The sequence below is a fragment of the Cyprinodon variegatus genome, unplaced genomic scaffold (genome assembly GCF_000732505.1).
Source record: "Cyprinodon variegatus isolate N-32 unplaced genomic scaffold, C_variegatus-1.0 Scaffold1159, whole genome shotgun sequence".
Lineage (NCBI taxonomy): Eukaryota > Metazoa > Chordata > Actinopteri > Cyprinodontiformes > Cyprinodontidae > Cyprinodon > Cyprinodon variegatus.
Genome location: NW_015151612.1, coordinates 202,900 through 230,545, shown reverse-complemented (window position 1 = coordinate 230,545; position 27,646 = coordinate 202,900). Strand labels below are relative to the sequence as shown.

General features: G+C 37.6%; 1 protein-coding gene across 1 annotated transcript; it reads left to right on the top strand.

The window, feature by feature from the left end:
- The first annotated feature begins 259 nt into the window (after positions 1–259).
- dcn (decorin) lies at positions 260–27,646 on the top strand. Its single transcript, XM_015400892.1, has 8 exons — positions 260–572; positions 11,121–11,344; positions 18,299–18,411; positions 22,905–23,118; positions 23,348–23,461; positions 24,463–24,556; positions 24,929–25,067; positions 26,509–27,646. Exons 2-8 carry the CDS (start codon positions 11,140–11,142, stop codon positions 26,707–26,709), a joined length of 1,080 nt encoding a protein of 359 aa, XP_015256378.1. The 5' UTR covers positions 260–572; positions 11,121–11,139; the 3' UTR covers positions 26,710–27,646.

Below are 27,646 nucleotides of genomic sequence, written 5' to 3'. Positions count from 1 at the left end.
TATCAAGGATGAATGCAAATGAATAAGATGCCATGACAGAGAAAGAAGGAGAGTTTGTGTGCACTGCTGCCTGCACAGCTCCTCAAGACCTATCATTACCAGATGTCACTCAAAGGTGGCCGCTTAAAACCCTAAACTTCAGCTCTCTGCCACTTTTTCTTCCACTTCTGCCTTCCTTCCTTCCCTCACTCTCCCCGTCTCCTTTCCTCTCCCACAGCCCTTCTATTTTTCCCTTCTCTTCTGTCCTTCCAGCTGTTTTTGGCTCCAAGCAGCGGGAACGGAGGGGAAGTTCTCCACCAATTGTCTCGGTCCTGAGAGGAACTGTTGATCGGACCCCACCCTCCCTCTGTCTCTCTCCTCTCCCTCCTGTCCCGTTCGCTCTCTTCTCCCTCCTCGCCGTTTTTCTCTCCTCCCCCTGTTGTGAGAGAGAGCACACCTGCTTGATTTTGGCTGCATGCTCTCCGATTCAAACAACCCCCACAGGCCCCGTCAGCCACATCGTAGTCTCATTTTGGAAGTCAAGCTCATCTCACCGGCTTCAACTCCACTTGCGTGGCTTCCACTGAGAACAGGTAGGTTTACTCCTCTATGGCTGGGAAAAAGGAAATTCATGGATAATAATAATAATGCTAAAAAGATTTTTTTCAACTCAATAGATTGCTCTCTTTAGATAATTGCAGCATCTTAAAATGTCTTAAAACTAAGGTGATTTACAGTGTATGCATGTTTCTTAATCATTTACAAGCATTACATTGTTTCTTCATCTACTCTTGTGTTGTTATATTCCAGTTATATTGCCAAGTCCTGTTCTCACAGCACTCCTCATATGTGAGGAGACTCCTTAATCAGTTCAATCTGCATACAGGACTAAACCAGTGAAGAAAAGAGCAGTTGCTGTAGGAAGGGGGTGTGGTAGGGCTGATCAGACTGGTACCCAACTTCTCTGGCAGAACTGAATTCCCCTGGCCTCTCGATTGTTTTTAAAGTATACACATTATAGACTCATATGAGGCTTTGGGGTTTACAGAGTGAGTGATTTCTTTTGAGTGTGTTGGCATTACACGTGGTTGATTTCAAGTAAGCACTGGAATCAGAATCACAATATTGGATAATTTTTTTTAAATTAATGAATCATAAAGACAAATACAGGGGCAAAAAAGCTAAGAGGATTCTGTGTATTTTTAACCTGATTATGCAGCTGTCCAAAGCTTTAAAATGAAAATTTCTTGCATTTACTCTCCAAACTTATCATTTCAGCTGGTAATTTGATATTACAGCCCGTTTCTTTTCAGCAAAAACATATTTGTAAATGGCCAGAGGGGGCAACTTAAAAGTAGGTGACTTTGAAGAGGAAATGAAGAAAGTTTTTTTTTTTTACCTGGCAACACACAGTGCCATTAATCCTATAATGTACAGCTTCCTCTATCAAAGAGACGTCTGAAGGCTTCCCGGCAAGCCTCTGCACAACTCTCTGCTAACTCATTAGATCTTTTTTTCCAACAAGGGGAAACAAATGCAACGTGTTTCAGCTGGAGTGAATAGATTAAAACTTAGAAAGGCAACATGGCTTCAAAATAGCACTCATTTAAATAAAAGCTAAAAGAAAAGACAGAAATAATGTACTAGAGAAAAAAAACTCAAAGCAATAAAAATGAGCAAATGGAAAAGTTAGAAAAGGCAAGGCCCCAATACTTGTACACACAAGCTGTTTTTTTTTTCCATCTGGACTTAATTTTTCCAGGTCAAAAAGAGCAAAAAGAAGTTTTCTCATCAAATGAGCTGCAGAGAAACTAATTTCCCTGTCTTACTTTGCTAATGCAGCAATGCAAGCTTTACCCTTCTGCATGGCCAAAGTTTTGAGGGTCAGAAAACTTAAAAAAAAAATTAAGAAAAAAGGGCACAGAGAAGAAAGGGGAGGAGAAGAAAAGGGAGGGAAGGTTGTTCCACGTCTGTGCAGTGCAGACTGATAATGAGATTGAGGTATGATGGCAGGCTGACGGTTTTTCACACAAAACAGTTGAAATGTGGTTTAGCCACTGGCTATCTCTCAGGCATGTCTTACTGTAGAAGTCCCATAATGATCTTTCAGTTATAGCTGTTGGCTCTAGGATGGGATCACACTGATCTTGGTGGTCCAGTGGGGTTCATTGGCTGAGTGCTTTTAGGTCTCTATAAATGAAAGCAGCTCTTGAAGATCAGGCTGATTCACTCATCACTATTAAACTTCCAGAGTTGGAATAACTTGCTCCACATGCTTTAATAAGAACAATTAACAATTAGCAAAATTGCTGGTTCAGGATGAGGGACTACAGCAAGAGTTGGGATTGTATCAAGTTAGGACTTGAAGCCATTGGCCATGCTTTTTAGATGGATAACTGTGCACCAACTGTCATTATATAATAAACATAAAAACTATTTTTGTGGAAATGATTAAACCAAATAGTACTTTATTTGAATTTGAGTCTTTCTATACTGTTGGGTTTTACTTAAACCAACTTCATTGATTTTATATTTCTGCCTTTAGCCTCAACTAGATACACAATCCTTCGCCTAGCAGAAACATTTCAGCAGTGAAGACCTCTGACTCCTCAGAAGACAGTCGAAATGATATGTTTAGGGAACCACGTGGGAGGGGAACTCACGGTCATTTGCTGACAGACTAAAAGGGCCTCACATGTTTTAAATGTCCTGTGGCCCAGTAAATACTTCACAATGATTAATTGCTGACAGACACTCTGCAGATTCAAATGCAGGCCTTTAGGGAGTTAGAAGGAAAAGGGGAGGTAGTGCACTAAGTTGAAGTTGGTAGTTTATGTTTTGAATGTTTTTTTTCTTTTATTTGCTTGATTTTTGAGTTCACAAAGTCAGGGATCATACTGATCTTCCAAGCCTGAACATTTCAAGGAAAGGCTTCTGCAGCAAAGGAGAAAAAGAATCAAGTAAAGAAAGGATAATTACTTCTTCCCATCATGAAAACTCTGCAGGCTTTCTATCTGGAAATCATTAGTAATGCTGTGGCCTAACCTAGGAGATTGTGAAGGGAGAGATGAGAGATACAGGAAAAAGGAGGAGAAGAAGGGAACCCAGACAAGGTGGCTCCCATCACAGGAAATGTACCCCTCCACCCCTTTTTTCTGGGAAGTCATAAAATAAATGATGCATCGCAGCTGAGAGAAAAACAGTAGCATTTTGTTTGTAACTTCAGCATGGCTTTTGATCTCATGCTTAAAAATTGTGTATTCAAGTGGTATTCAACTATTTGTCATCTTCTGCCTTGTTTTGTCTTTAGTGTTCATCAAACTGATCAAACTGAAACATGACGTAAAAAGACTCTAATATCGCCTGTAAATAAAAGTACAACTCTAACTATACAAATCCTCTTACAGAAAGCAGCGATTAGTGCCATTTTTTTTTTTTTTTTTGTCAAGGGTAATGACTATTGCTTTGGGTGTGAGCCTCTCAGGTTTCAAATCCCGGAGGAGCCCCCATTCATTTTATGACCCAACTCAGCTAGCAACAGGAAAATGTAACATTAGACAAAATCAGACAGGTAGAAAGAGAAAAACACATTTTATATCTGGTTACATTGTGTGAAATGTGTGACATATATCTCAACATGATACTTTTACAATGTAGCCGACTTTGAGGATGCCTGATCTGTGTTTACATTGAATATCTTAAAAGCCCAAGGATACCAATTTTCCTCAAAATATTGATGACAAATACAGCTAGTCTTCAATAACTCACATTTTGCTCATGCTGACTAACTGAAAAGTTAGCTGAAGTGCATTATACTGTTTTCATCTCTGTTTGAATTTTGCCTGCTTAACAAACATAGAGCTTTGGTTTGACTTCAGAAAACAAGTAATTTTTTTTAGCCATCCTCTCCATTGCAGAAAATGCAATGTATTTCAGTGTTAACCAAAACATGGTGGGTTTGGAAAAACCAAGGTTCATTAAATAAAAATAAGATGCACTAATGTATGATTTTTCCAGATTTACATAAAAAATATGCAGTCTTTTACTTAAAGTAGCTGGTAGTTGCAGTTGTAGGGATACAAAAACATAATATCCCATAGTACACTTACAACAGGTATTTGGATTTCCTATGCATAGAGGATACATTTTAAGCCCAAAAATACTAAATCTAGCAAGATATCAGTTTTCTTTGATCCATTCCTATTTTACCACCATGCAAAGTAGCCCTTACAATGGAAACAATAATGGTACTCAAGATTTGTCAATTAAATTCTTGTAACCAAGCATGCTGAAGGACAAACCAGACAAGCTACATGCAACAAGTTAGTCTAAAATGAAGCAAAGACCTGACTTTGATTAATTGTGATCATAATAATACACAGTATAAGAACCTTGTAAGAGTTTTGCTATTGTATTAATATGTTCCCATTTGGATGCTTTGCCCCTTTGAAGACGAGACATAAACTGTTTCAAATCAAATCAACTGCATTTTATCCTAGAAAAGATTATATTGTACAACAGGATGTTTGATATCAGTCAGAAATAGAAGCTCTTAGACGGCTATAAGCTTTCCAAGGTGGTACTTGGTCTAAAACCTTTAAGAACCACTATACACTATGTTGCTCTAACCTTGCACTGAGCTCAGTACACAAGCACAACCTTTGCCAGGAAGCATAAAACATGGAGGAAAGAAGTTTTCTTGGTCCTTTTCCAAGTTTAGTGGACATGTGTGAGTTGACTGGTAATGAGGAAACTCCCGTCTGGGGGCACAGCAGGTTGTCTCTTGTATTGTCTTCATACATTCAGTCCAGCTTAATCCACCTGGGAAAGCTCTAAATGCAATGGATTTTTGCTATGTTTGGTATTCTAATCTCTGTTGCAATTTATTGAACAAATTGCAATTTTTGCAAATCTTTTCTTGAAGCTAAGATTTGGTTTCCAAATTACTTGATCAGATAATTTCACATTTATCCATCAAGCCATTTATTCTCTGGAGTGAATATGCCTATCTGTCTCCTTTGAATGAACCCTTTCCAATTCATTCTGGGTTAATTCGGGCAATTCTCGGGCTACAAGGGATACATAGTACTTAAGTTGGGACTATCCTGATCTTCCAGAGGAACGTGCTTGAAAACTCCCAAAGTTAGGCATCATCTAGATTCTTCCCTCTGAATAACTTACCAACTCACCCTATTGCTAAGGCTGAGTATACTTGTCCAACAACTCATTTCAGCTGATTGTATCTTAAGACCATGTTTCAGGGTCTGAACACTTATCTAAAGCTTTCCATTTTGGCTCTTCTTTGTCTTCCTGGAAAACAGGAAAGTTTTGACAATCATACTCATACCAATAATCCTAGCAATCAAATCTGCTTAAGCTGGGCTTGCATATTGTGATATGGTTTTTACATTTTGTTCCAAAAAATAATCCCAGTAATTTTCAACAGTAATTTTCTATAATGTTGTTATTGTTTGTCACAATCATTATGTTATCATATAATGAGTTCCAACAAGATTCCTCAGACTTCAGATTTTTGCAAGAAAGCTGAAACCATTAAGACTAATGGTGCATTTTCTTGTCTGTTTGTCGAAATGTTTGTTGAAAGCATTTGACAGAATGATGGCAAGAAACGTGGAAAAATATTTGTAACAGAGCACCAATAAACATTTTTTTGTGTATATCTGTTTATATGCTTGTGGCCCAAGGTTAAAGCGAGGATCTATGGTTCATTATTCCAGCAATCAAATTGCTGTTATTTTGAGAGTGCTGGCGTTTCTATCAAGCAGAACTGCAGCAGAATATCTGTCTTTGCAGAAGTAGCCAGATGTTAATGTTTTACAATTTTTAAAGCTCAATGACAGAGCTGATGTAGTTGCTTTGGCAAGCTTGATTTTGATAGCAAAGAGACATAGCTATGTGTAGCAATTGTGTCTGCTCCCAATTAGGCATCCCAAAGATGAAATATACAGTAAGCTACACGCTCCATTTGACCCTGCGATGCTATAAACATTTAAAGATAGAAAACAGAGCACTGCTGCCAAGTCTCTTGACAAAGTTTTGGTTGGACTGAACTATCGGATTTTCTTAGATATGAGAATTGAACATCGCCAAGTCGGCCTGTTACAACTGTAAAAAAGTCCTTGCTTTGGAACTGGAGTATGCCATGTTTCCAATTGCTTGGAAAACTTTTCTCCTCAATTAAAGCATGACACATAATTCCAGATTCATGCGAATGAAAGTCGTTTTTAACAGCTTTAACCTCTTTTTTCGCATGCATACACCCAAAACAGGAGACAAAGACACTGAAATGGAAGTGACTCCAAACTTCCACAAACTGAAGCTATACAGTTTGATAAAGTACTGGCTTTTGTGGAGAGAAACTATAATTACTGTTGGAGTAGAGCCTTTCTCAGCTCTGATTCCAATGCATGACCTGACGTAACCCTAACCTGCATTAACGATTGTCAGTGTTTTCCATCCATCTCACAGTTTTTTAAACTCATGTATAAAGAAAGAAAGGCATTAAATAAAAGTTACTAGGAGCTTAAAAGTAACCATCTCCATAGGGAGGGGTTATAAAGTTAATCTCAATTTTGAGGTTTCCATGTAGTACAACTAAGGAGAAACAGAAGAAAATTATTTAGGACAAACAGGAGAAGTGTGGGTGATTTCAATGTACAATTGGTCCACAGCTGTAGTTAAAGCCCTTATAACGCTAAAGACCCAGTGCTATTGAGCTTAAGCAAGAAAAACATAGTTGGGAGAATAGAGATAGAATAAAGCAGAATGATTAAAAGTAGTCCCTATGTTCTCCAGCAGTATAAATCTATAACAGCATAACTATAGAGATACCTCAGGATCACCTGACACACTAACTATGACAATTCAAACAGAGTTTAGGTTTTGGAGTGACCTAGTCAAAGTCTAAACTTAAATCTAATAGAATGGCTGTCATATTTCAGGTTGAAAAACCAAACGATATAACTACATTCAAACAATTCTGCAAATAAGAGCTGATGATAAGTCGAAGAAGATAACTCTATAATGAAATTGCTGATGCTGATTACTTTATCAAAAATGAACAGAAACCTCATATTATATGCTTAGGTCATCAACACAAAAACCTTTAATATTGACACAAAGCAAACACATGATATTTTATAGCAAAATATCTGCTACACATATGTTATGCTTAAAAATCTATTAAAGAACATTAGATATATTAAGTAATTTAATAAAAATAGCATGCACTCGCAAGACAGAAAAGCTCGAAGGAACATTATTCTCACAGATCATTTGAATTGACTGAGAGTTTCTTTTAGGCCGTGACCAAATGCTGGTCTTGGGCAGGTTTCCTCTTCCCGATCATGTTTGGGTCAAGGTCCACTGCAGCTGTGGCTCAAATCCGCCCTTCAATTATTGTGGCACCGCTTTGCATGCAAGTGCTTTCAGCTTCTAACTAGCATTTTCTTTATTCCTTTTTTTTTGTTTTTTTTACTGTGTGAAAGAAATAGGATCTACTCTACGTGGGTGTGTGTAGCTGCTGAAAAAAGTTGAGACATTGTGTGTCTGCCGTGTGTATGACTTCAATACAACGTTCGCATGTGTCATCTTAGTTGTGGTGGAGTTTAGAAATAGACAAGAAAGTATGAATTTACCATTGCCTTCTACTTCCACAGTAAATTGATGTTCTCTGATGCATTTGACACACACTACTAATATAAAATGCTTGGCAGAGAAACAATCTTTGATTTATTACTGGATGAGAAAACGTGGAACAGCGGTATACAGTTACAGCCATGCAATTTCCTGCAATACATCCCCTGTGTATCCCTGTAAAAGTTAATGCAGATGTTGCAGCAGCAGTTAGTTCTGTTATCAGTGTTGGGCCTTACTGTACAAAGATGTTTAGTAAAAAAAAAAACAAATCACATAAATTATATATTTGGTTTTTTTTAATGAGTCAGTTAAGTTCAGTAAATGTTTAACTGTTATTGGTAGAGTCAGAAGGATGCTTAGTCTAGAAATCGGTTAGATTTACAGTTTAGTTGAATAAACAAGTGTCCATGGGGTTTATCCTTTGAGCATCAATGCTTTGGTGATGTCAGTAAAACATGCAAAGCATTAGAAAGTACCAACATCAAAATGAATTAATGACTTAATGATGATCTTCCTTTACAAAAACAGTATATTCAGTCTTTCTAGTATATCTTGGAAATAACTCTTTCCTTTACAGCTAGGTCTTTGAGTTTTTGCTGCTTTTAGGTGTTTTTACAATTTATTAAATCCTTAAAACATCTGGTGTAAGGAAGCTATTAAGATAACTTATTGTTTTGAGGAGCTGTTAATAAGTCTGTTGTATAAATTACAACGAAAATGTTTTACAATATGAGACCCATATAAGGTGTACTTGTTGAATCTTGAGAGAATAAGCAATGGTTGATAAGACATTAATTTATACAATTTGTTTTAAACAGCTATGATTTTAAATCATCTAAAAATTCCCATCATACTGTTCCTGCATTAAATGTAATGATCTTTTGCCACCATACCCCACCAGCTGGGTGGCACTGCCGGTCAGCTGGTTAAAAGAAAAACTAATTTGGCTATTTGAGATATTTCCTGCCATTAAAAACACAGTTGCTATGTTGGGGGAACTAAAGAAACAACCCTACTTTGAACTGTTGTTTATGAGCAGCATAAGTGTGAAGAAGCTGAATACAGGCTAGCTAACCAAGCAATACATCCAAACTAATGAACCAACTGCAATCAAAGAGAAGTACATTTAAAAAGTAAACAGTGAGAGCGGTGGAGCTTCAATGACTGGCTCGAGCCGGGGCTAACTGCATGCATAAATAATAGACGTTTGCATGCGCAGCACACGTTAAACTCGCAAGGAATGTGAGCACATAACGGCGTTAGGTTGGTGTCTGGGATAACCAATAGATAATATAATCCCCAAGAACTCAAAGCCTGCAGATCATCCACTTTACCTTTAATGCAGGCATTCCCGAAGTCGGTCCAAGAGGGCCGCTGTCCTGCAGGTTTTAGAGGTTTCTCTGCTTTAGCACAGCTGATTCTGATGATTGCAGTTCAACAAAAGCCTATTAATCAACTATCAATGTAAATCAGCTGTGCTGGAGCAGGGACACCTCTAAAATCTGCAGGACCGACTTTGGGGATGCCTGCTTTAAAATATGAAACTTATTTTTGTTAAAAATTAAAAAAGGAAAGAAAAAAAGGCTTTTCCAGCACAAAACCATTTAAGTGTTTCATTCCATGAAAGTTTTATGCTGGCCAATGCCACACTGACAATTTGCTTCCTATACAATGGAGGAAATATAGGCTTTTTGTGTGTTTTGTTGTTTGTTGTCTTTATGGTGTTTTTTAGGAAAGATACCTTTAGAAAAAAAATAAAAAAAGTGATCTAGTTTATTTTCTCTGACTATATTAAACCTTGAATGAGAATACTTAAGTCTAGCTATCTCTAAACCATATTTTTCTACAGTATGTTGTTAAATAAATGCATACTGACACGTACACTGTCATTTTAGTTGCAGTCCCTAATGCTGAAGTGGTTTAAGGTTTAAGGGGCACCTGGGTTTAAACCCTCATTGTGACTGGAATGGCATATGGTGTAAAAACTCTGCCCTCCATGTGAGCAAGTTGTAAGGACTTGCTGTGACGGTTCTTGAATATGAGAGCAACCAAAAGGACACATTGTCAATGTCATTTCACTTGAACAAGACCCAATAACAAATTAGACCTTCATTTTAGCTCAGCGTTCTGCAGTTAAAGTTGAAAATCCTTTTGTGCATTCTGTTTCTTTTGTATTCGGGTCATAATGACCTAAAACAGAGCTTAAAGGCAGAGAAAAAACTACCTAAATCTTATTTTTACAACTCAAAATTTGATTATATTTTTCAGGATTTACTGCAACATGAGAAAAAGTGAAAATGTTACATTTATACTCACATATTTTTTTAACAGACAGTCACCAATGCACTACTATTATGTGAAAATGTTTCAATTCTGTACAGATTTATGAAAAGCCAAAAAATAAATTACAAGACATACGATCTTCGCCAGCAGAATACATTGCCTGTACAATTACCTGGCTTTTATACTGTACAATACAGTATAAAAGCCAAGCAGATGGCACTATAAGTAGATAAATGGTATCTATAGGTGGCACATGGCCTCTACCTATGTAGTAAGTTTTCAAGTCAGGGGATGCCAAAGCCATTTACTGGTGGACCTTCATTTGTAAGACAAACTTCTGCATCCTACACCAATGTTTCTCTAACAAAATGCAGAAACGTAAAGAATATCAGGATGTGTAGATTCCCATCCTACAAAGGGCAAAAAAAGACCTGGAAAGTACAGGTTCACATGATTAAAATGTAACAGTACTGCTATTCTTTAAAGTTGCTGCAGATGATACATCAAATCCTCACTGTTGCAGCCAGGGAAGAATGTTTAAATAGGTTCTAGAAAAAGATTATTTCAAATGACCAGCAAAAAAACTCTTATTCAGAGGAGGAAGAAGTATCGTTAGAAAAATACGAGGAGGAAAATGCCCAATTTCATCTACATAAGAAGAAAAACTGCCTCAATCTGAATAAAAATCTATCCTGTCAAAAGACACTGAGCAGGTTAATAAATGCAATATTTCTATAATGGGGAAACTGAGGCATTTATTTTTTGTGATGAATGGTAAATCATTGTATCAGTGAAAATAGACTTGGCATTTAAAATTCAATTGTGCTGCTTTATTTTGAAGGTTTAGTAAAGCAGGGATTTTATAACCCATAGGACGGGGGAAACGCAGTACAAGGAGTGTTAATGCTACTAGTTGCACAATCAAAACTAACAAATGCCTCCTGTTTCTGACTTGCATGTATAATACAATCAGGTTAGTTATTATGTAGAGTAATAAGGCAAATCAAACTGAGTATGACCTTTCACCTTTTACCAAAAACAAACCAACATTTGACCAAACTTTAATTCTAAAACCCTCATCATTAATCTTCTGAAATTTTTATTTTCTTAATATCACTGCAGCTAAAAATATAAAATGAAACATTTATCCAAATAGTAGATTTGTTTTGTAACAAATTATTTCTATTGTGTTGTTATAGGCTCTCTGCAAGCAGCACCATGAGGACCGCCTGTCTCTTTTTGCTCCTGATCACTGCTTGCTGGGCTCTGCCCTTCCATCAAACCGGATTCCTAGACTTCATGATGGAGGATGATGCTGGATCAGGCATACCGGTTGGGGAAACCCCCCGTAGCGATCCTGTAGGACCAAAGTGCCCATTCAGATGCCAGTGTCATCTACGTGTGGTCCAGTGCTCTGACCTTGGTAAAACAGCACACCTCCAAATGATGGCTTGCATAAAACAGAAACAGTTTTGCATGATGTTCACACAAAATTACACCTCTCACAGTCAATCCAGCCTGCACTGTGGCATATTATGCGGCATCATAATATCTGAGCTGAAGAAAATGTTGCAATCCTTCACCTTGTTACCAGGAAATTAACCTTAACAAAAACAAAATCTTAAAGAGTAAAGTTTTACAGTGTTTTAAGCTCAAAGTAAGTAATAAAATGTAACAGCCATGTCTAAATATTACAGTGTAATTCTCAGATATGTAAATTGTTCAAATTGCATGACCATTTCTGGATCAATAATATTATCAAAGGTGTCAGGTGTCAGTAACAAAGTACAGATACTTTGTTACTCTACTGAAGTACTTTTTTCAGGTATCTATACTTTACCCCGGTAGTTATTTTTCTTCCCACTTCTGACTTCTACTCATTACATTTTCACACAAGTATCTGTACTTTATATTCCTTGCATCTTTAAAACAAATGTTACTCGTTACTCTTGGCTTCAGCTTAATGTTGATAAATATTTATTTCATGCCATCCAATGCAGATCATTGGCTCCATCCACATCTAGTGAAAACTAGTTTAATTGGATGAGTCATAAAACGCAAACACTCATTGGCTAATTAAAGGCAATCATCAGAAGCAAGCAGGTGTTCTTCAAACTGCAAACGTGAATTGTCTATGCCATGCTACAATGTCGGATTCAGAAAAAGATGTTGAAATGTCTGAAAGGTCAGACAAGACAAGACCTCCCTCATCCTTGGACCTATCTAAAAGAATTTTTCAGTATAGTCGAAAAATTTAGCTTTCAATTCATATAGTGGCATCTGGCTGTTTTTTTTAAGCTTACTTAATAGTTTTATACTTTAAGTAGTTTTTGGAGCACATACTTTTTCACATTTACTTGAGTAAAGAGGTTAAGTTGAACTGAACTCTAAACTGCAGAATCTAATCTTCTAAAGTAAAAAATGTGTGTACTTTTGACAGCACTGTCAAATTGTATACATGCAATAACAACATGCACTGATTAGGGCCCTCGGGGGTCAACCTCTTATAGGATAATGCAATCAATGGTTAAAGACATATTAATTTACATTTTGATATTACTTTGATGGCTCAAACTTAAAAACAGCAAAATACAAGATTTGCCAGAAACACATTAAAGGCATAGTGGAGGATGTTCTTTTTCTGGGTTGATCATTAAAATAAGTGGTCCTCCTAATTGTCAATCATTCTGGTGATATGTTTACGTAAGTCTGTCCTATGTACCCGTCCCCATTTTCATTTACTGGTGGTCAGTCTGACATAGTGGAAAACTGCAAATCTTCTTTTGGAAAGTGAACTTGTATGAGCGATGCAAACAGCAACTTTTAAATAGAGCATGCATGAGCAGAAATGGGCTCATGCATGCTCTCGCACGCGTTTAATAGGCGTTCCCCTCAGGAGCGGGTACAGGGTTGTGCATGTGCATTTTTTTTTAAAGTGGAAAGCAAAGGTTTTTTTCAAAAATTTGTGAAAATCCTCCACTATAGCTTTAAGAAACATGAACCCCTACGGATGTCTTTTTTCTTTCGATTCTAACTAAAATCAAAAACCACAGACATAGAAAAAAACAACCTACCTCTGTTGTTTGGGAGGAAATATGTTTATTATGTCCACAACAAAGTTGTGTAAGGACTTTCAAATGGGATAGGTTTACCGTAATTTCAGACTATTATGTGCCACCACTGCACTGTCAAAACAGCGAGGGTTAATTCATGTAATCCAATGAAATCAGAATTTGCCACACACACTCCTACAATCCTCCAGAGTGAAGACATTTATCAGCTATCAACCGACATATTGATGGGAAAGCTGCTTTTAATTCCAGGGTGAAAAACCCCAGGATATAAAGACATCTTGGGAAAAAGTCTGCATTTTATTCTTTAAATCTGTGAAAGTTTTTTAAGAGTTCTCATGTTCATTTTCTCCAACCATCTTGGATTTCATTCTTAAAAAAATTTAAAAAATCATAGTACGCTGAATTTAATGAACCAGGTCCTGGGGTCAGACAGACAGCTGCAGTTGTTTTACTGAAATGTGACTGAGTTAAATTCATGTTTTAAAAGCCATATAAGTCACAAACCCCCGACAGACCCACCCACCCACCCACCCAAACCTTGCTCGGTCATTTAAGGGGCGTATTGTGTTACACATTACTGCAAACCTCTCTAGAGGACATGAGGCCATGTGTTGATATGTTAATCACTTACAGATGCTCTGAGTCTTGCTTCACTTCCTGTAACAAATGCATGATCTGCTCTTTCTGGGAAATTTGTTTTCTTAAACATTGGGGAAGATTAAAGCTTCTCTCCAGTTTGGAAAGTCCTGAACAACCCCTTAAAGATGAGTTTCTCAGTGTAAAGCTTACTTTACAATTACTTTGTGCACTTTTTTAAACTTCAACATAAACACTTTTTTCAAATAGTGTCTTTAGTGTTTGAAACTCATCTGCTATGTTAGTTTAATCTGATGTATAGAATATACAACAGTTTGAGTAATCTCTGCAAATACTGTCTGAGAAACTGAAGTCTCTTCTTGCTTGTAACATAAAAAGGATAAGCCAAGCAGTAAGATTAGATATCTTTTTTGGCTCTTACGTTGTTTGAAAAGGGAGGGGCATTCTTCAAGAGAGCAGATAAAAAAGAAGGGAGGTGAGCCCAGAGACGTTTCTGTGAGGATGAAGTAAAACAGAAGGATACAGACAGGAGATGTTTTGGATTCACGGGATCAAACAGAATGTAAATAATAAGATAACTAAATCTACATTCATAAGAGCATATGTGTCAAATGTTCAAGATAAAGACAGCTTGTGTCAATAACGGTCACATATATTTGGCTTGATCCCACAAAGACATCAAATTGCCTAGATTGTACATAACTACACAAGCATTGCTGTCCCTGAACCCCCATCTGCTTCTCTTGGCATCAACACAAACTCATTTCCAGACTGAAACATGAAGGAATAAAAATCACCGCACAAACTCACAGCAGCTCAGGCCATATAGACGACTTCGCTCTGCTCATCATTTTAATACTAAAGGTTAAGGTCATGTGGGTAGTGTGATTAAGTCTAAGAGAAATATTCAAACAAAAATTGCAAATATTCAGACACTGATTCACCTAGTCTTAGTAAAAAAATTCTAAGTTGTATATATCTTTGAATCTTTTAGGTTAGTTTAATATTTAGCCAAAACATCCAACAACCCCTAAAAAAAGAGATCCCCAAACACATTTTTTACATCATAGAAATCTAATCCAAGCAGAAACAAAGTGAAAATTATGATTTCCTTTTTCAAAGAAAATAAACTATCCCATCTGACTTGGCCAAGTGAGAGAAATACTTGCCTCAAAAACCTAAAACCTATACCTCTATACAGCGTTTCTTTGATTCAGTCTCAATCAATCAATCTATTAAGGACAGACAGATTAGACTGCTTCAAAGATCTTCACTTTGCATTTTAGCCATGCAGACGTAGATGTACTGCTGTTCTTTAGCTCTATGGACCATAGTAAAACTCCAAGAGTGCTGGTGTTTAATGTATAAAAACTGACAGCTAGACATTGTTCCCTAGTCTTTGGATTTGAGCAGAATTAACAGTTTCATCAATAGGCTTGGTGGTTTCTCACCACATGATAAACCACATAATATTTTCTTTATTTATTTGTTTTGGTTGGAAGGTGTTTAAACCCATCCAGTGGATATCATTTTGATCAATCTCTTTATTATTGTGGAACACTCTACTGTGCTTAAGATATGTTCTAGATTTCTTGTAACCTTAGATGATTCATTAATATGCTCTTGCAGTAATTTTTGTAGGTTTTGCACTTATTGGGCAGTTTATTATTTTTCTATTTTTCTCAGTTTGTTAATAATGACTCTCACTGTAATTTGCTGAAGAACAAAAGCCTTAGAAATGCATTCCTGGCTCTTGACTTATTGATGGATACATATGACTGCTCTTTTCAACTATCGCTAAAAACCGGGACAAGATGTTTTGCTACAATATATGAGAGGCAGACAAGAAAACATTCAAAATTAATAGTGTCACTGTTTGATCACTATGAATCTGTAAATAAACTTCAAGAAATTGATGCATGCATTAAAAATCCAAACATTCTTTTGGAAACTTTAATGGTGATCTACTTGTTTAGCCTAATCACAAAGAAAAAAAAAACAAATGGGAAAAAATAATAATTCTAAAATAATGAACAAAGAAAATAGCACAGGTAGTACTATGGTGTATTTTCATAGTGATGTGAATGTACGAAGAATTCTGAGCTGCAGTGTGTTTTTCTGGAAGAACAAAGGCTTGCAAGCACAGAGGTAAAATATGAAACAGTACTGTGATGACAGCACTGACCACAAACAGCTGTGATGGGTTCTGGATCATTCGCTGTCAAACTGAGAAAGCTGACGGGGGGGAAAAAACTATTTGGAAGCAATGTCTGTCTGTAGTCATCACACGTTTTTTAAGCCAAAGTAAGGTAGACCAGAGATACAAAGTGAGTTGTTCATTGTTAAACAGTTTATTATATGACACTTCTCTGGAAAAATAAACTCCCCACTTTAAAAATATGTTTTGAACGCACTGAGACACATCTCCTGTCTTGGTCAAGGTTTCAAAAACAGTTCCTTCCACCAGATTTTAGGACTTTAAAAACAGATGTGATTTTCTGTCACTGAATGCCAAGTATAACAGTTTTGTGTGACTTTTCTTTACAGATATGCAGGTCCTTATATACTCTGAAGGAAATTTGTTTTATGGTCAATTTCCACCATATGTGCCTCCAAGCACAAAAAAATGGTTATTTAGGCACTCTGGAAAGCCACTGTTATGAAAACTTAACAGACTAAAAGAAACATTCCCAGTATTTCTTTCTTTGAGGTAAATATTCATGAGAGAATAAGCTGAAATTGAGAAAGCTTAAGAGTCAAGTCAAGGTACATGTTTGTATAGAACTACTCACACACAGGGTTATTTAAAAGATAAAGAAAAAATCATTAGAAAACACCTCAGTTTTTGCGGGAGTTGGTACCAAATCTGATTGAAAGCTTTGAAACAAAACTGATTCCTCCAGTCCTTTAAACCCAAGTGGTCTAGATGACAACGTTATTATGTCATTAATCCTATGAACGTTTAGCGATTTATAGCCATATCAAGACCTTGAAATTAGGGGTGGGCGATATCTTTGAGCTATATCATGATACACGATATATATCGTGATATGATCAAATAACATTGAAAAACACATTTATTGGTCACTTCGTGCCTAAAGTTGCATTGGTATATGTCCAATCAACATGTCAGTTTTTTTTTTAAATGTATTCCCAATTCAAAATTTATTTGAAATGTTTTACTTTAACCACTTTTTAACCATCAGCTACACATAGACGTTTTTCACAAATTGCAATATTGCAACATTAGAGCTTTTAGTGGCCAGAAGGAACACCAAGGAAAAATCTGACACAAAATAAACCTGAAATAAAAAGGAGCTTTTTTGTGTTCTTTTACGACACTCTTCATTTTGCACTGGATGATTTTAGGTGGTGGAATAAATTTGTGGTACTGCTACTTTTTGGGGCAATAGTTTTTCGGCAGTTTTGCAAATTACCGCATTTTGTTCAACATCATTCTTGTAAAATCCAAACCTATGCCATATTATTGATCCAGCACTGTTTTCTCTTTGGAACCAACTCACCTGGGTCCTGGGTCCACTTTCTGGTTTGGAGGAGGAGCGTGTGATGCATTTATAGCATGTGGCAGAAACTGAACTCACAGTAAATTAAATTCAATGAGTGAATAAATCAAACCTGCTATAAAAATGTGTACAATAAAGTAATTGCACAGCCATTGCACAGAGGAAAACTTGAGATACATTGAGTATATTCAACATATAGCCCAGCCCTACTTTAAATCTCTTCCATTACAGAGAGCCAATAGTGTAATTTAAAGTATTTTATAATGAGCTACTTTTCCGATGTTGGTATTAAATTTTGTTCATTTTGGATGGTTTTCTAGGCACATTTAAAGACACCATTACAATAATGTAATCCTCTAGAAATAAAAAACGCACTCCTTTTTTATGAGTTCATGGGTTTCTAGCGCACTCTGTATGGTTTTAACTTTTATACATTTTACATTCATTTAGTATCTAAATGCTCCTTTCAGCATAGTGAATAAAAGCAACACAAGAATGGAGCCTTGAGGAACTCCAAGCTTAATCTTTGAATTGGTAACTGACACAAAATACAGTAGAACCAGTTTAACATGCAAGCTGAACGATTTGAAGAAATTCCTAAAAAATCCTTCTACTTTTCTATCAACCCTTATGTTTTGTTGCCTGGCAAATCAAATTGATAATGTTTAGCCCTCTGAGTTTATCTCTTCACATTATCAGTCTGGTCTGCTCTCTTCAAATCAGTTCAGGATGAGAAGGACATTGAGCAACATTCAACTTTCCAAGCTGATTTGGCCGATGAAAAGAAAAATATGGAAGCAAATGTCTTAAGCTACAGGCGTCATGAGAAACCACAATTTGCACTTGCATGTAGTTCTTTCAAATATAAAATTTTATTTTTGCGTGGTCTTTGCTTTCCTCACAGCTATTCCATTTCTTAAAACTTAATCCTGCTATAAGTGAAAGGCTTGGCTGGGTCTCAAACAGTTGAAGCGGGAGTGAGGCAAGATAGATTCTCATGTGCTTGTGAATGCACAAACACACTAACAAATAAAAATGGTTTAAAAAAAACTCTGCAATTTGTGTGTTTGAACTGATTTATGTACACATAAATAGATAATAAATTCCTTTGAGGTCAAAGTTATTCAAAACCCTAAACAAGACATCTTCTTTCTCCATTTCTCTTTTGAAATTCTCCATCAGGTTTGAGGGAAGTACCTGCAGACATTCCAGAAGATGCCTCCTTGGTGGACCTCCAGAACAACAAGATTACTGAGATCAAGGAGAATGACTTCAAGCACCTTAAAGGATTACACGTAATTGACATTCACATGCATTTATAAGGTCTCATTTCTAAATAGTTTGTGTTGATTCACTGTGTTGCACAGTACAAGTTCTAACATAACTATTGTTGTGCAAATTGGAGTGTTAATTTAAAGGAGCAATAACAAAGAAATGTACTTTAAATTAAATCCAAATCATTCTCATTTGTTATCCATCAAGAAGAACATTCCCTGTAAGCAATCAGTTCTCTCCATTGACAATAACCCCATTTACGCTATACCTTTGAAACTGCACCAGGACCAGTTTGAGCACGGTAACCGAAATAACTGAGTGGAAATGGCACTCAAAACTGAACTGGACCACGCGAGACACAACTAAACCAGGCCAACATGGTATTAGTTTATCAGTAGGGCCATGCCACATGATTTCCAGTGATGATTCTGCTTAGCAGTGTGATGAATCTCAACATCTGTTGTTTATTCCTGCATCTGTAGGCCCTGATTAGACTATCATTTGTTCTATCCACTTCTCAAAAGCCGACTCTGTCAAGTAAATTCACCTAAGGCTGCTATCTTCACTTGACTATCCACCACCATGTTGATTTGCTTGTTTACCTCTAGAGAGCAGTAGTACCGTAGATCGTCACTAGGAGGTGAGGAATCGTGCTATCATGGTCTGTAAATGGTCGTAAGGAACTGAGCTCAGCACGGTTAACCGATCCAAGCTCGGCACCGATCAGTTTTCAGAGCGTAGTGTAAATGGGGCTAATGTGTTGGTCAAATTTTCCTCAATTCAAACCTTGAGGTACAGTGTGATGAAGTGTGGTCCCAAGTCAGTCATAAGAAAAAAAAATCCCAGGATTGCCACAACAGAGCACAGCATTTCGGATTTCGAGCCAGCAAAAGTGCAATAGCCTGCAAACATGAAAGCTAGCAAGAAATAGGCTGTGTCCGAAAGTCCGCCCTAATCACTATATTGGGCTCTATATAGTGTCTACGCCATTTTAGATTAATGTCAGAACGTCTAGTAGATGAAAAAGTAGTGGACTCAAAATTTCCCACAATGCACCTTGAAAAGTAGTGATCATCCATGGTTACTAGACGGGCAGATATATATACATAAAGTATAATTGGATTTTCTTGTCATAGTGGCCCGCTGTGGCCTACAGCTACGAAAGTTAGTGATCATCTGTCGGAATGATCTGTTAACTGCGTAAACTATAAACTCCACTATATAGCCTCCACTCTTTTTAGTGACTGAGGGGTTAGGACGGACATTCAGATACAGCCATAGTCCCAACACAACCAGGAAGCATTGACATCCTTCAAAAGTATTTGCATAAACACTCACTGTGACTGAATTGCCTACACCTAAATCTACATGTAGCGGGCCTCATCTCACTTGACTTGGCAAACTGCAGAACGCTCCCTGAAGCTGATGAAGGAGTGGGGGGGTGGGACTATTTATATATACGAGTTGTTCTGATTTGAAAATTTAGGTGAATTTATTTTATATTACTCCTTTACATTTTGAGCAACATTTCAATTCAGTTTTTATCCAAGCTGTTCTTAAATGATGAATGGCAACCTGTAAAAAAATAAGAAATACATTTGGCATACACAGTGTGATAAACAAAGGTTATACCTTTTTTCCCTTGAAACTATTAAATAATTCATTAACTTAAATTCTACAATCTAGAGTATTCTCTGCAGTCAAAGATTACAGAACACTGCATACTTTTTATCTGCAAACATAATTTGATCTCATAAGAACTGTTTGAAGAAATAACAAAACTAAATGTCTGCCATGCACAAACTCAGGGTAAGTCATCATGGTTTTGGCTGGCTATGCTTTGTCTCATTTAAACTGGATCAGGGCTAATTACCATACTTAATTATCGTCAATGGAGAATTTTAGAATGTGATTGTTGATAAATACAAAATTGAAAATTGAAATGTTCTTCATAACTCCAGCTTTAGTGGCTCATATTCTTAAGACCACTGATCACACTCACTGTAATAGATGCCTACGTAAGCATTTGCCTTTATATCAAACAAAAATGAATAGCAGAAAATATGGAAACCTCTATGGCCAAGTTATGTGGCAATTTTAAAGTCCTTTCTAACTTCCTGTAGTGGCTGGCTGTGCTGCTGCTGCTATAGCATTACCTTGCACTAAAACAAGAACAATGAATGGAGATTCAGTTTCAGTTCACTTTTTTAATTTCATATCTATCATTACTTAAAGCATTTTTGTTACTGTAAAAAGCTGCTACTTTTACCTTTTTGGGTGTAAAATGTCATCTACAGTTAAACTGCTGATTTTCTTCAGCCAACACAAAAGGACCACAAATACCAATATATCTATTATTTTATCCAAATAGGGCCAAATGATTTATATGAGAGTGAAAGTCAAGGTTTCAGTTTGATCAATAATAATCTGAATATCACATCTATGGGTGCAGGTTGTTCAGAATGCTGTTGCCAGGCTTCTGACAAAACCTTTAAAGTTCTCACATAGCCCTCAGCTGTTAAAGCGATTACACTGCCTTGCCCTGGCATTGGGTGCTTTTAATGGATGGGCACCTGGTTGCATAGGAGGAATTTGACAACCAAACACCCCTGACTTCTTGTGATCAGGTTCTGTTGATCTTCTGTCCTCCATAATTACTGGAACTCAACAAAAAACAAACGTAGAAAGGTCGTTTCTGTATTGGGCTGCACTCTGGATTCAGATTCAGGTGGTCTTCCCCCCTTTTTCCTCCAAGCTCGGGTCCTCTACCAGAGGCCTGGGAGCTTGAGGGTTCTCCGCAGTATCTTTGCTTTTCCTAGAACTGCACTCTTCGTGTATTTCCAGGGATCTGCTGTAACCACTCTTCAAGTTTGGGGGTCAGTGCCCCAATGTCCACGAGTACCACTGATGCCTTGACATTCCAGGTTTTGTCTAGCTCTTCTCTGAGCCCCTGGTATTTCTCCAGTTTTTCATGTTCTTTTTTCCTGATGTTGCGGTCACTTGGTATTGCTATGTCAACCACAACGGCTTTCCTCTGCTTTTTGTCCACCACCACAATGTCCGGTTGGTTTGTTGTTACCATTCGGTCCATCTGTATCTGGAAGTCCCACAGGATCTTGGCTTGATCATTCTCTACCACTTTTGGAGATGTCTTTGTCATTGGGGTTTCCAGCCCATACACTGCACAGATGTTCCTGTTTACTATTCCAGCCACTTGGTTATGGCGCTCCATGTGAGCTTTCCCTTCCAGCATCTTCCACCCTGCAGTTATGTTCTTGATTGTCTCAGGGGCCTCTTTGCACAGTCTGCACCTGGGGTCTTGTCTCGTGTGGTAGATCTGGGCCTCTATTGCTCTGGTGCTTAGGGCCTGCTCCTGTACAGCCATGATGAGTGTCTCTGTGCTGTCCTTCAGTCCAGCTTTGTCTAGACGTTGGTAGGATTTCCTGATATCTGCCACTTCGATTATGTTTCGTGGTACATCCCGTGTAGGGGCTTGTCCTCCAATAACGGAGTCTCTTGCACCTCAACTCCTGTTCCCCATTGTCTGAGACATTCAGTGAGGATGTTGGAGCCTTGTCTGTTGGAGCCTTGTCCTTGATGTACTTATGGATCTTGGATGTTTCATCCTGGATAGTGGCTCTTACGCTCATTAGTTCTCAGCCTCCCTCCTTGCAGCTGGCAAACAGTCTCAGGGTACTGGATTTGGGGTGGTACCTTCCGTGCATGGTTAGGAGGCAGTGCTTAGGTTAGTGTTTCGGGTTCTGCAGTCTTGAGCAACTGTTCTGTCTACCAGGAGTTGGTGTTTGGCTCCTCTGGTACTTTTGGCAATTCCCTTCTGAGCTGCGCTCACGTATTGATCCATGTGCCCCTTATCTTAGCTGATATTATCCCGGGCATGAGCTTGCACATTGTGGAGAGGCAGATTATGGGCCGATAGTTGGATGGGACTGTAGCCTTTGAGGGGTCCTTCAGGATCAGGATTGTACGCCCTTCGGTTAGCCATTCAGTGAGTTTCTGTGAGATCAATAGTCAATCAATCAAAGATTTAAAAGAAAATAGCCCTGAGATCAGCATATCATCTGGCTACTTTTTGAAGCAGGTCAGAAACTTTCCTTTCTGATTTAAGCCAATCAGATCACAGATCTATAATATTACTATTACATATCAAAAGAAACAGTTTACTTGATGAACCTATAGATTATATTTTCTAACTCCTGTCCCTCTATTTGTTGCAAGTTGTAAAATTTCTGTTCCTTTAACCAGAAACAAAATTATACCTAACACTACACCCTCTTACTTGTATTGGAGAATTTCTGTATAAATAACAACTTGTTAAGAAGTTAAAAAACACAAATTAATACATTTTTCTACAGTTTTTATTTTTAAAGGTCTTTTCATTCTACTCCACCTTACCTTTTGTTTGTTTTGATCCACTTTGGTAACGGCATATTTCTGGAAATTGTAATTATGTATGAATTCTACTAATTGATTTTCCTGCTATTTCTACACATAGGCTCTGTTCCTTGTGAACAACAAGATCACCACTATCCACCCTAAAGCTTTCAGCCCTCTGACCAAGCTGCAGCGCCTCTACCTGTCCAAGAACATGCTAAAGGAAATGCCAGCTAATATGCCCAAGAGCCTGCAGGAGCTCCGCATCCACGAGAATGAGATCACCAAGATAAAAAAGTCCTCCTTCCAGGGCATGTCGCAAGTCATTGTGATGGGTATGAATTGAAATGATATTGAATTATTATAATTTAAATCATATGTGCCTGCAGCATGTTGCAGTTTTCAGTACTGCTGAAAATAGAAATCTAAAGGCTCAAAATATATATGTCTTGGTGAAGCAAGCTTCTCATTAAAACATAAAAAATTTGAGTGACCTTTTATGTTTACAGAAATATAAAAGGATGACAGAATACCTTGTTAATACATTGATCCTCGATATTTCAGAACTTGGGTCTAACCCTTTGAAGAGCGCAGGAGTGGAGGCTGGAGCTTTCTCTGACCTGAAAAGGGTCTCTTACATTCGAATTGCAGATACTAACATCACAGAGATTCCCAAAGGTAACGATCCTCATCTTGCTTTATTTAATAACAAGAAGATAGAAAGGCAAATGCTTTAAGGTTAATGGAAAGATCCAAATGAAATGGATCTCAGGATTATTGCAAATGACATTATCATCTCGTGTGAAAGAATCTCTGTTTCATAGATTATATCAAAAGAGAAATTTTGTTAAGCAACAAACAGGGAGGTATTTGCTAAGCCATGGGCCAGATACTGATAACAAGTAACATTCCGTTTTCTTGAAATCTTTTGCTTAATGTTGTTTCAAAACCTGGAAAATAAATATGGGATGCATATAATGTAAATAGTATAACAAAAATTATAATAGTTGTACTAAAATTCTTCTTTTTTAATATGATATATTGCAACTTATTATATATTTTTCTTTTGAACAAGATATTTGGATAAGCTCAGTTCAAGAAAGTTAAGCAGGCAAACAAACAAGATGATTTGTGATGTTTTCAAGCTGACAGAATTAGTTGCCAGGTCCAGAATTTATGCTGACTAAGAACAAAGTCATTAAAGGCTTCAAACCCGATTTTCAAACTGAACCAGTTTCTAAAGTAAAGATCCAGACCAATTGGCTATGTATGGAAAAAATACTTCAATGGGTTAATGTACCTTGTACTTCAAACAACACATTTCATCTTTGCTCCAATACTTCAAGTTTAATCCAGCTGTGAAGGATTAAAAACACAATTTCCGAGAAACACAAATATGTGCGGCTTAGATTCACTAATTTTGAAAATCACTTCCAGGACAGACATGAAGCGTTCAGAGACGCACTCGCAGTTGATTTATTTATCGTAGTTGCATAAAATTCATAAAAAAATGTTCATGTATTTAGTTTCTTTCTTTTGATGAAAACCACAAAGCTCTTTTAGTGGGAATGTGCTGTGAACGGAGTCCATAACAAGTGATCAGATTGAACAGTTACATTATGATGCTTGAAGTCCTCAACCCTTGTTTGATGGTAATCCTTTCTTCCGTGGGTTGGCAGGTCTGCCTAGCTCTCTGTCTGAGCTTCACTTGGATGGAAACAAGATCACCAAGGTGACATCCAGCAGCCTGAAAGGCCTGAAGCATCTGGCCAAGTAATAAGAATTATGCTTCTCTTTACAGCCTTCTTTGCAGACTCGCTGTGAACTAGCCAGATGTAGCAGATCGTTGTATTAATGGGACAGTAGTTTTTGGAAGGACTAATGCATAAAGTCTTGCTTGCTTATACACTTTCTTGCATCACTCGAGTGATGCTAAAAAGTGAGAGATGATTTAAAGCAGCATGTGAATGATAAAGAAGATTTCCCTACAGCAGCTTTTTCTGTCTGTATTGTCTAACTTCGATTTTTGCAGCCAGAAGCTCACAATTTTCCAATTTTGCTTTATTTAGCCAATTTTGCAGGATGTGTTCCCTTGTCTTGTGTTCTTCCAGACATGACTCACCTCTTTGCTTATTTTTCTTTCAGGCTCGGTCTGAGCTACAATGAGATCAGCTCTGTGGAAAACGGCACTCTAGCTAATGTACCACATCTGAGAGAGCTGCACCTTGACAATAATGCTCTGACCAGTGTTCCCCCTGGCCTGCCTGACCACAAATACATCCAGGTACACACTGGTTTGGGAAATGTTTGGAGTTATAAATACCTAAATAAGGTTTCGTCGGACAAAGTGCTCCCTTGAGAGCATATTAATAGACCAAAGTGCAGTTAAATTCTCTCATGAACAAATAGAACCTTCATTAAATATTCTGTTCTTTTAAATTAAACACACTTATTGATTTCTTACTTTTTTTATGTTTTTTTCATATATTTTTTAAAGAGCATTTGAATTGCAGAAAAACACTACAAGGCGATATCTGATAGCCATCAGAATTGATGGTAAAGTATCTAAGAGACAGGTGGTCAGTTCAAAAGAAGTTCCCCAAACCATAATACTTCCAGCCTTAAGGGCTGGTTATACTCCCGCAGCAGTGTGTTACAGTGAGGTAGTCGCAGGTATGATGCAGATTTATTTATATTTAAATTTATGCTCAATAATTAAGCGTGGTCGGCGCAATGTTATTCTACGCCAAAACGCAAGAGAGACACTCACAAACTAGTTTTGGGTCTAGATACGGCCGAGGCGGTGAGGAAGTGGGGACAAGTTTGTGCAACAACAGAGGGACAATGACGAAAAAGGGCTGGTATCCAGGTAGAAAAAGGATCCCAGCTTTCTCGTGCACCTCGCTCTTCTAGGTGGTCCCACTTCAGAAGTCGGCTCCCGCAATAGCGGTCATACAAACAAAACAAGCCAGCAAGGTACGAAACAGGAAATATGCATGATTAAAGCGGATGTAGATTTGACCAATCCGAGGCCTCCTGTCTGCAGCACTGTCTGTGGTCACCTACAATTTGGGAGAGGTGCAGCAGAGTGTTTGCCGAGGGAGCGGGAACGTCTCTAAATTCACTGCTACACCTACGCTGACGACCCAGTTTCGAAGTATAAACCAGCCTTTAGGCTCTACAGTTAATAGAAAAACTCTTTTCCAGCAATGTCACATCTGGTTGAGCTCCTTAGTTATAGTTTAAAGATATTTAAAGGTTAGACTCATTTACCCAAAAATATCCTAACAGAAATCATTTTCTTTGTCTGCATAACCTCGATTTGTGTTTTCTTATGGAGCCTGGAAGTTAAACTTGTGCAGTCTCTTTCTCATTATACTGCGCAAGCATGCTTTAATTTCAATGGTAGCCTTCTTGGGAGCTCTTGCAACCCTCTCTCACAATCTAGACTTAGTCCACACAAGATTATATAATTTGAGAACCACATGGGCAGAATAGTTAACTGACAGATGCCTTTGTGGACACTGCTCGTCTTCTCGTCCATTAAGTACTTCATGGAGCCCCAGGAATGTATGATTAGTATAGGTGGAGGATTAGGAATGTTTACCTTACCTCGTTTTGAGACATGTCATTATTTTTAATTTTTTACATCAGAAACCTAAATAATAGCTGGACCCGTCTCATTTACAAACCACATGTTGTAATTATTTCAATCCCTTCTCCAGGTGGTCTATCTCCATGCCAATAAGATTGCTGCTGTGGGAACAGATGACTTCTGCCCTCCTGGCTTCAACACCAAGAAGGCCATGTACGCCGGGATCAGCCTGTTCAGCAACCCTGTACCTTATTGGGAAGTTCAGCCGGTCACCTTCCGCTGTGTCAATGAGCGCTCTGCTGTCCAGCTCGGAAACTATAGGAAGAAGTAGAGCCCAGCTCGTCCGCGGGAAAGAATGTGTTTATAGATGAGAGCATGAACGTTTTGTAAGTGTGTGTTAGATCATAACCCCACAACACTGATTTCCACCACTTCTGATGTCCAACTCTGCCACTGTACAAACGATGATGGTATCAGTTTCCACACTTCTTTCAATATTCTAGCCAATATGTCCCGGAATCACAACATTACACTATCGCTATTTAGCTTCCAGGTTTGTCCGGCGGTTATACACACAACTTATAGTAAACAGCAGCACATTACGGTGGCACTCACACACAACATATCCTTCATGGTACCAGTTAAGTGATGCATTTCTTTTTTTTTTATGTTTTTACATACATGCTTTAACACATTCATTTGCATAACATATAATATGTTAATAAAATCAGTGAATCAACATGGAGATGAACCCAAACCAAAAAGACGCCTCACTCAGTGGAGTAATGTTACAAATCCCACAAAGGTCAAATCTTTCAACTTTTATACATCGTACTAGAGCTGGCCTGCAGAGCAGGCAGCAAGAGTAACCTGTGTTTTAAACTACATTAACAATTGATTTTCTGCTGTGTAGTAGATACGTCCTGTGTAATAGGAATGGCTTTAGGATTGTAACATCAAACAAACTGCACAGAACTCAAGTTTCTATTTGTATTGTATTTTCTTTAAATAGAGATAAAAGCAAAAATGTCTCGTTCCATATTGTGATTTCTTTTGCTTAAAGCAAAGCTGTTTTAGTTTTCAAATTTTCTTCATCATATTCTATCTTCTGTTTCTCTTCCTAGTGCTTCCCTCCACACAAGGTGAGAAGAGACTAAACATTTTAGAATAAATAATATGTTTTGAAAAGAAGTCATGTCCAAAGATTATATGCATGATCTTTATTTCTTTTTTTTTACCTTTCCAATAGAACCAAGTGCTTTTGAATT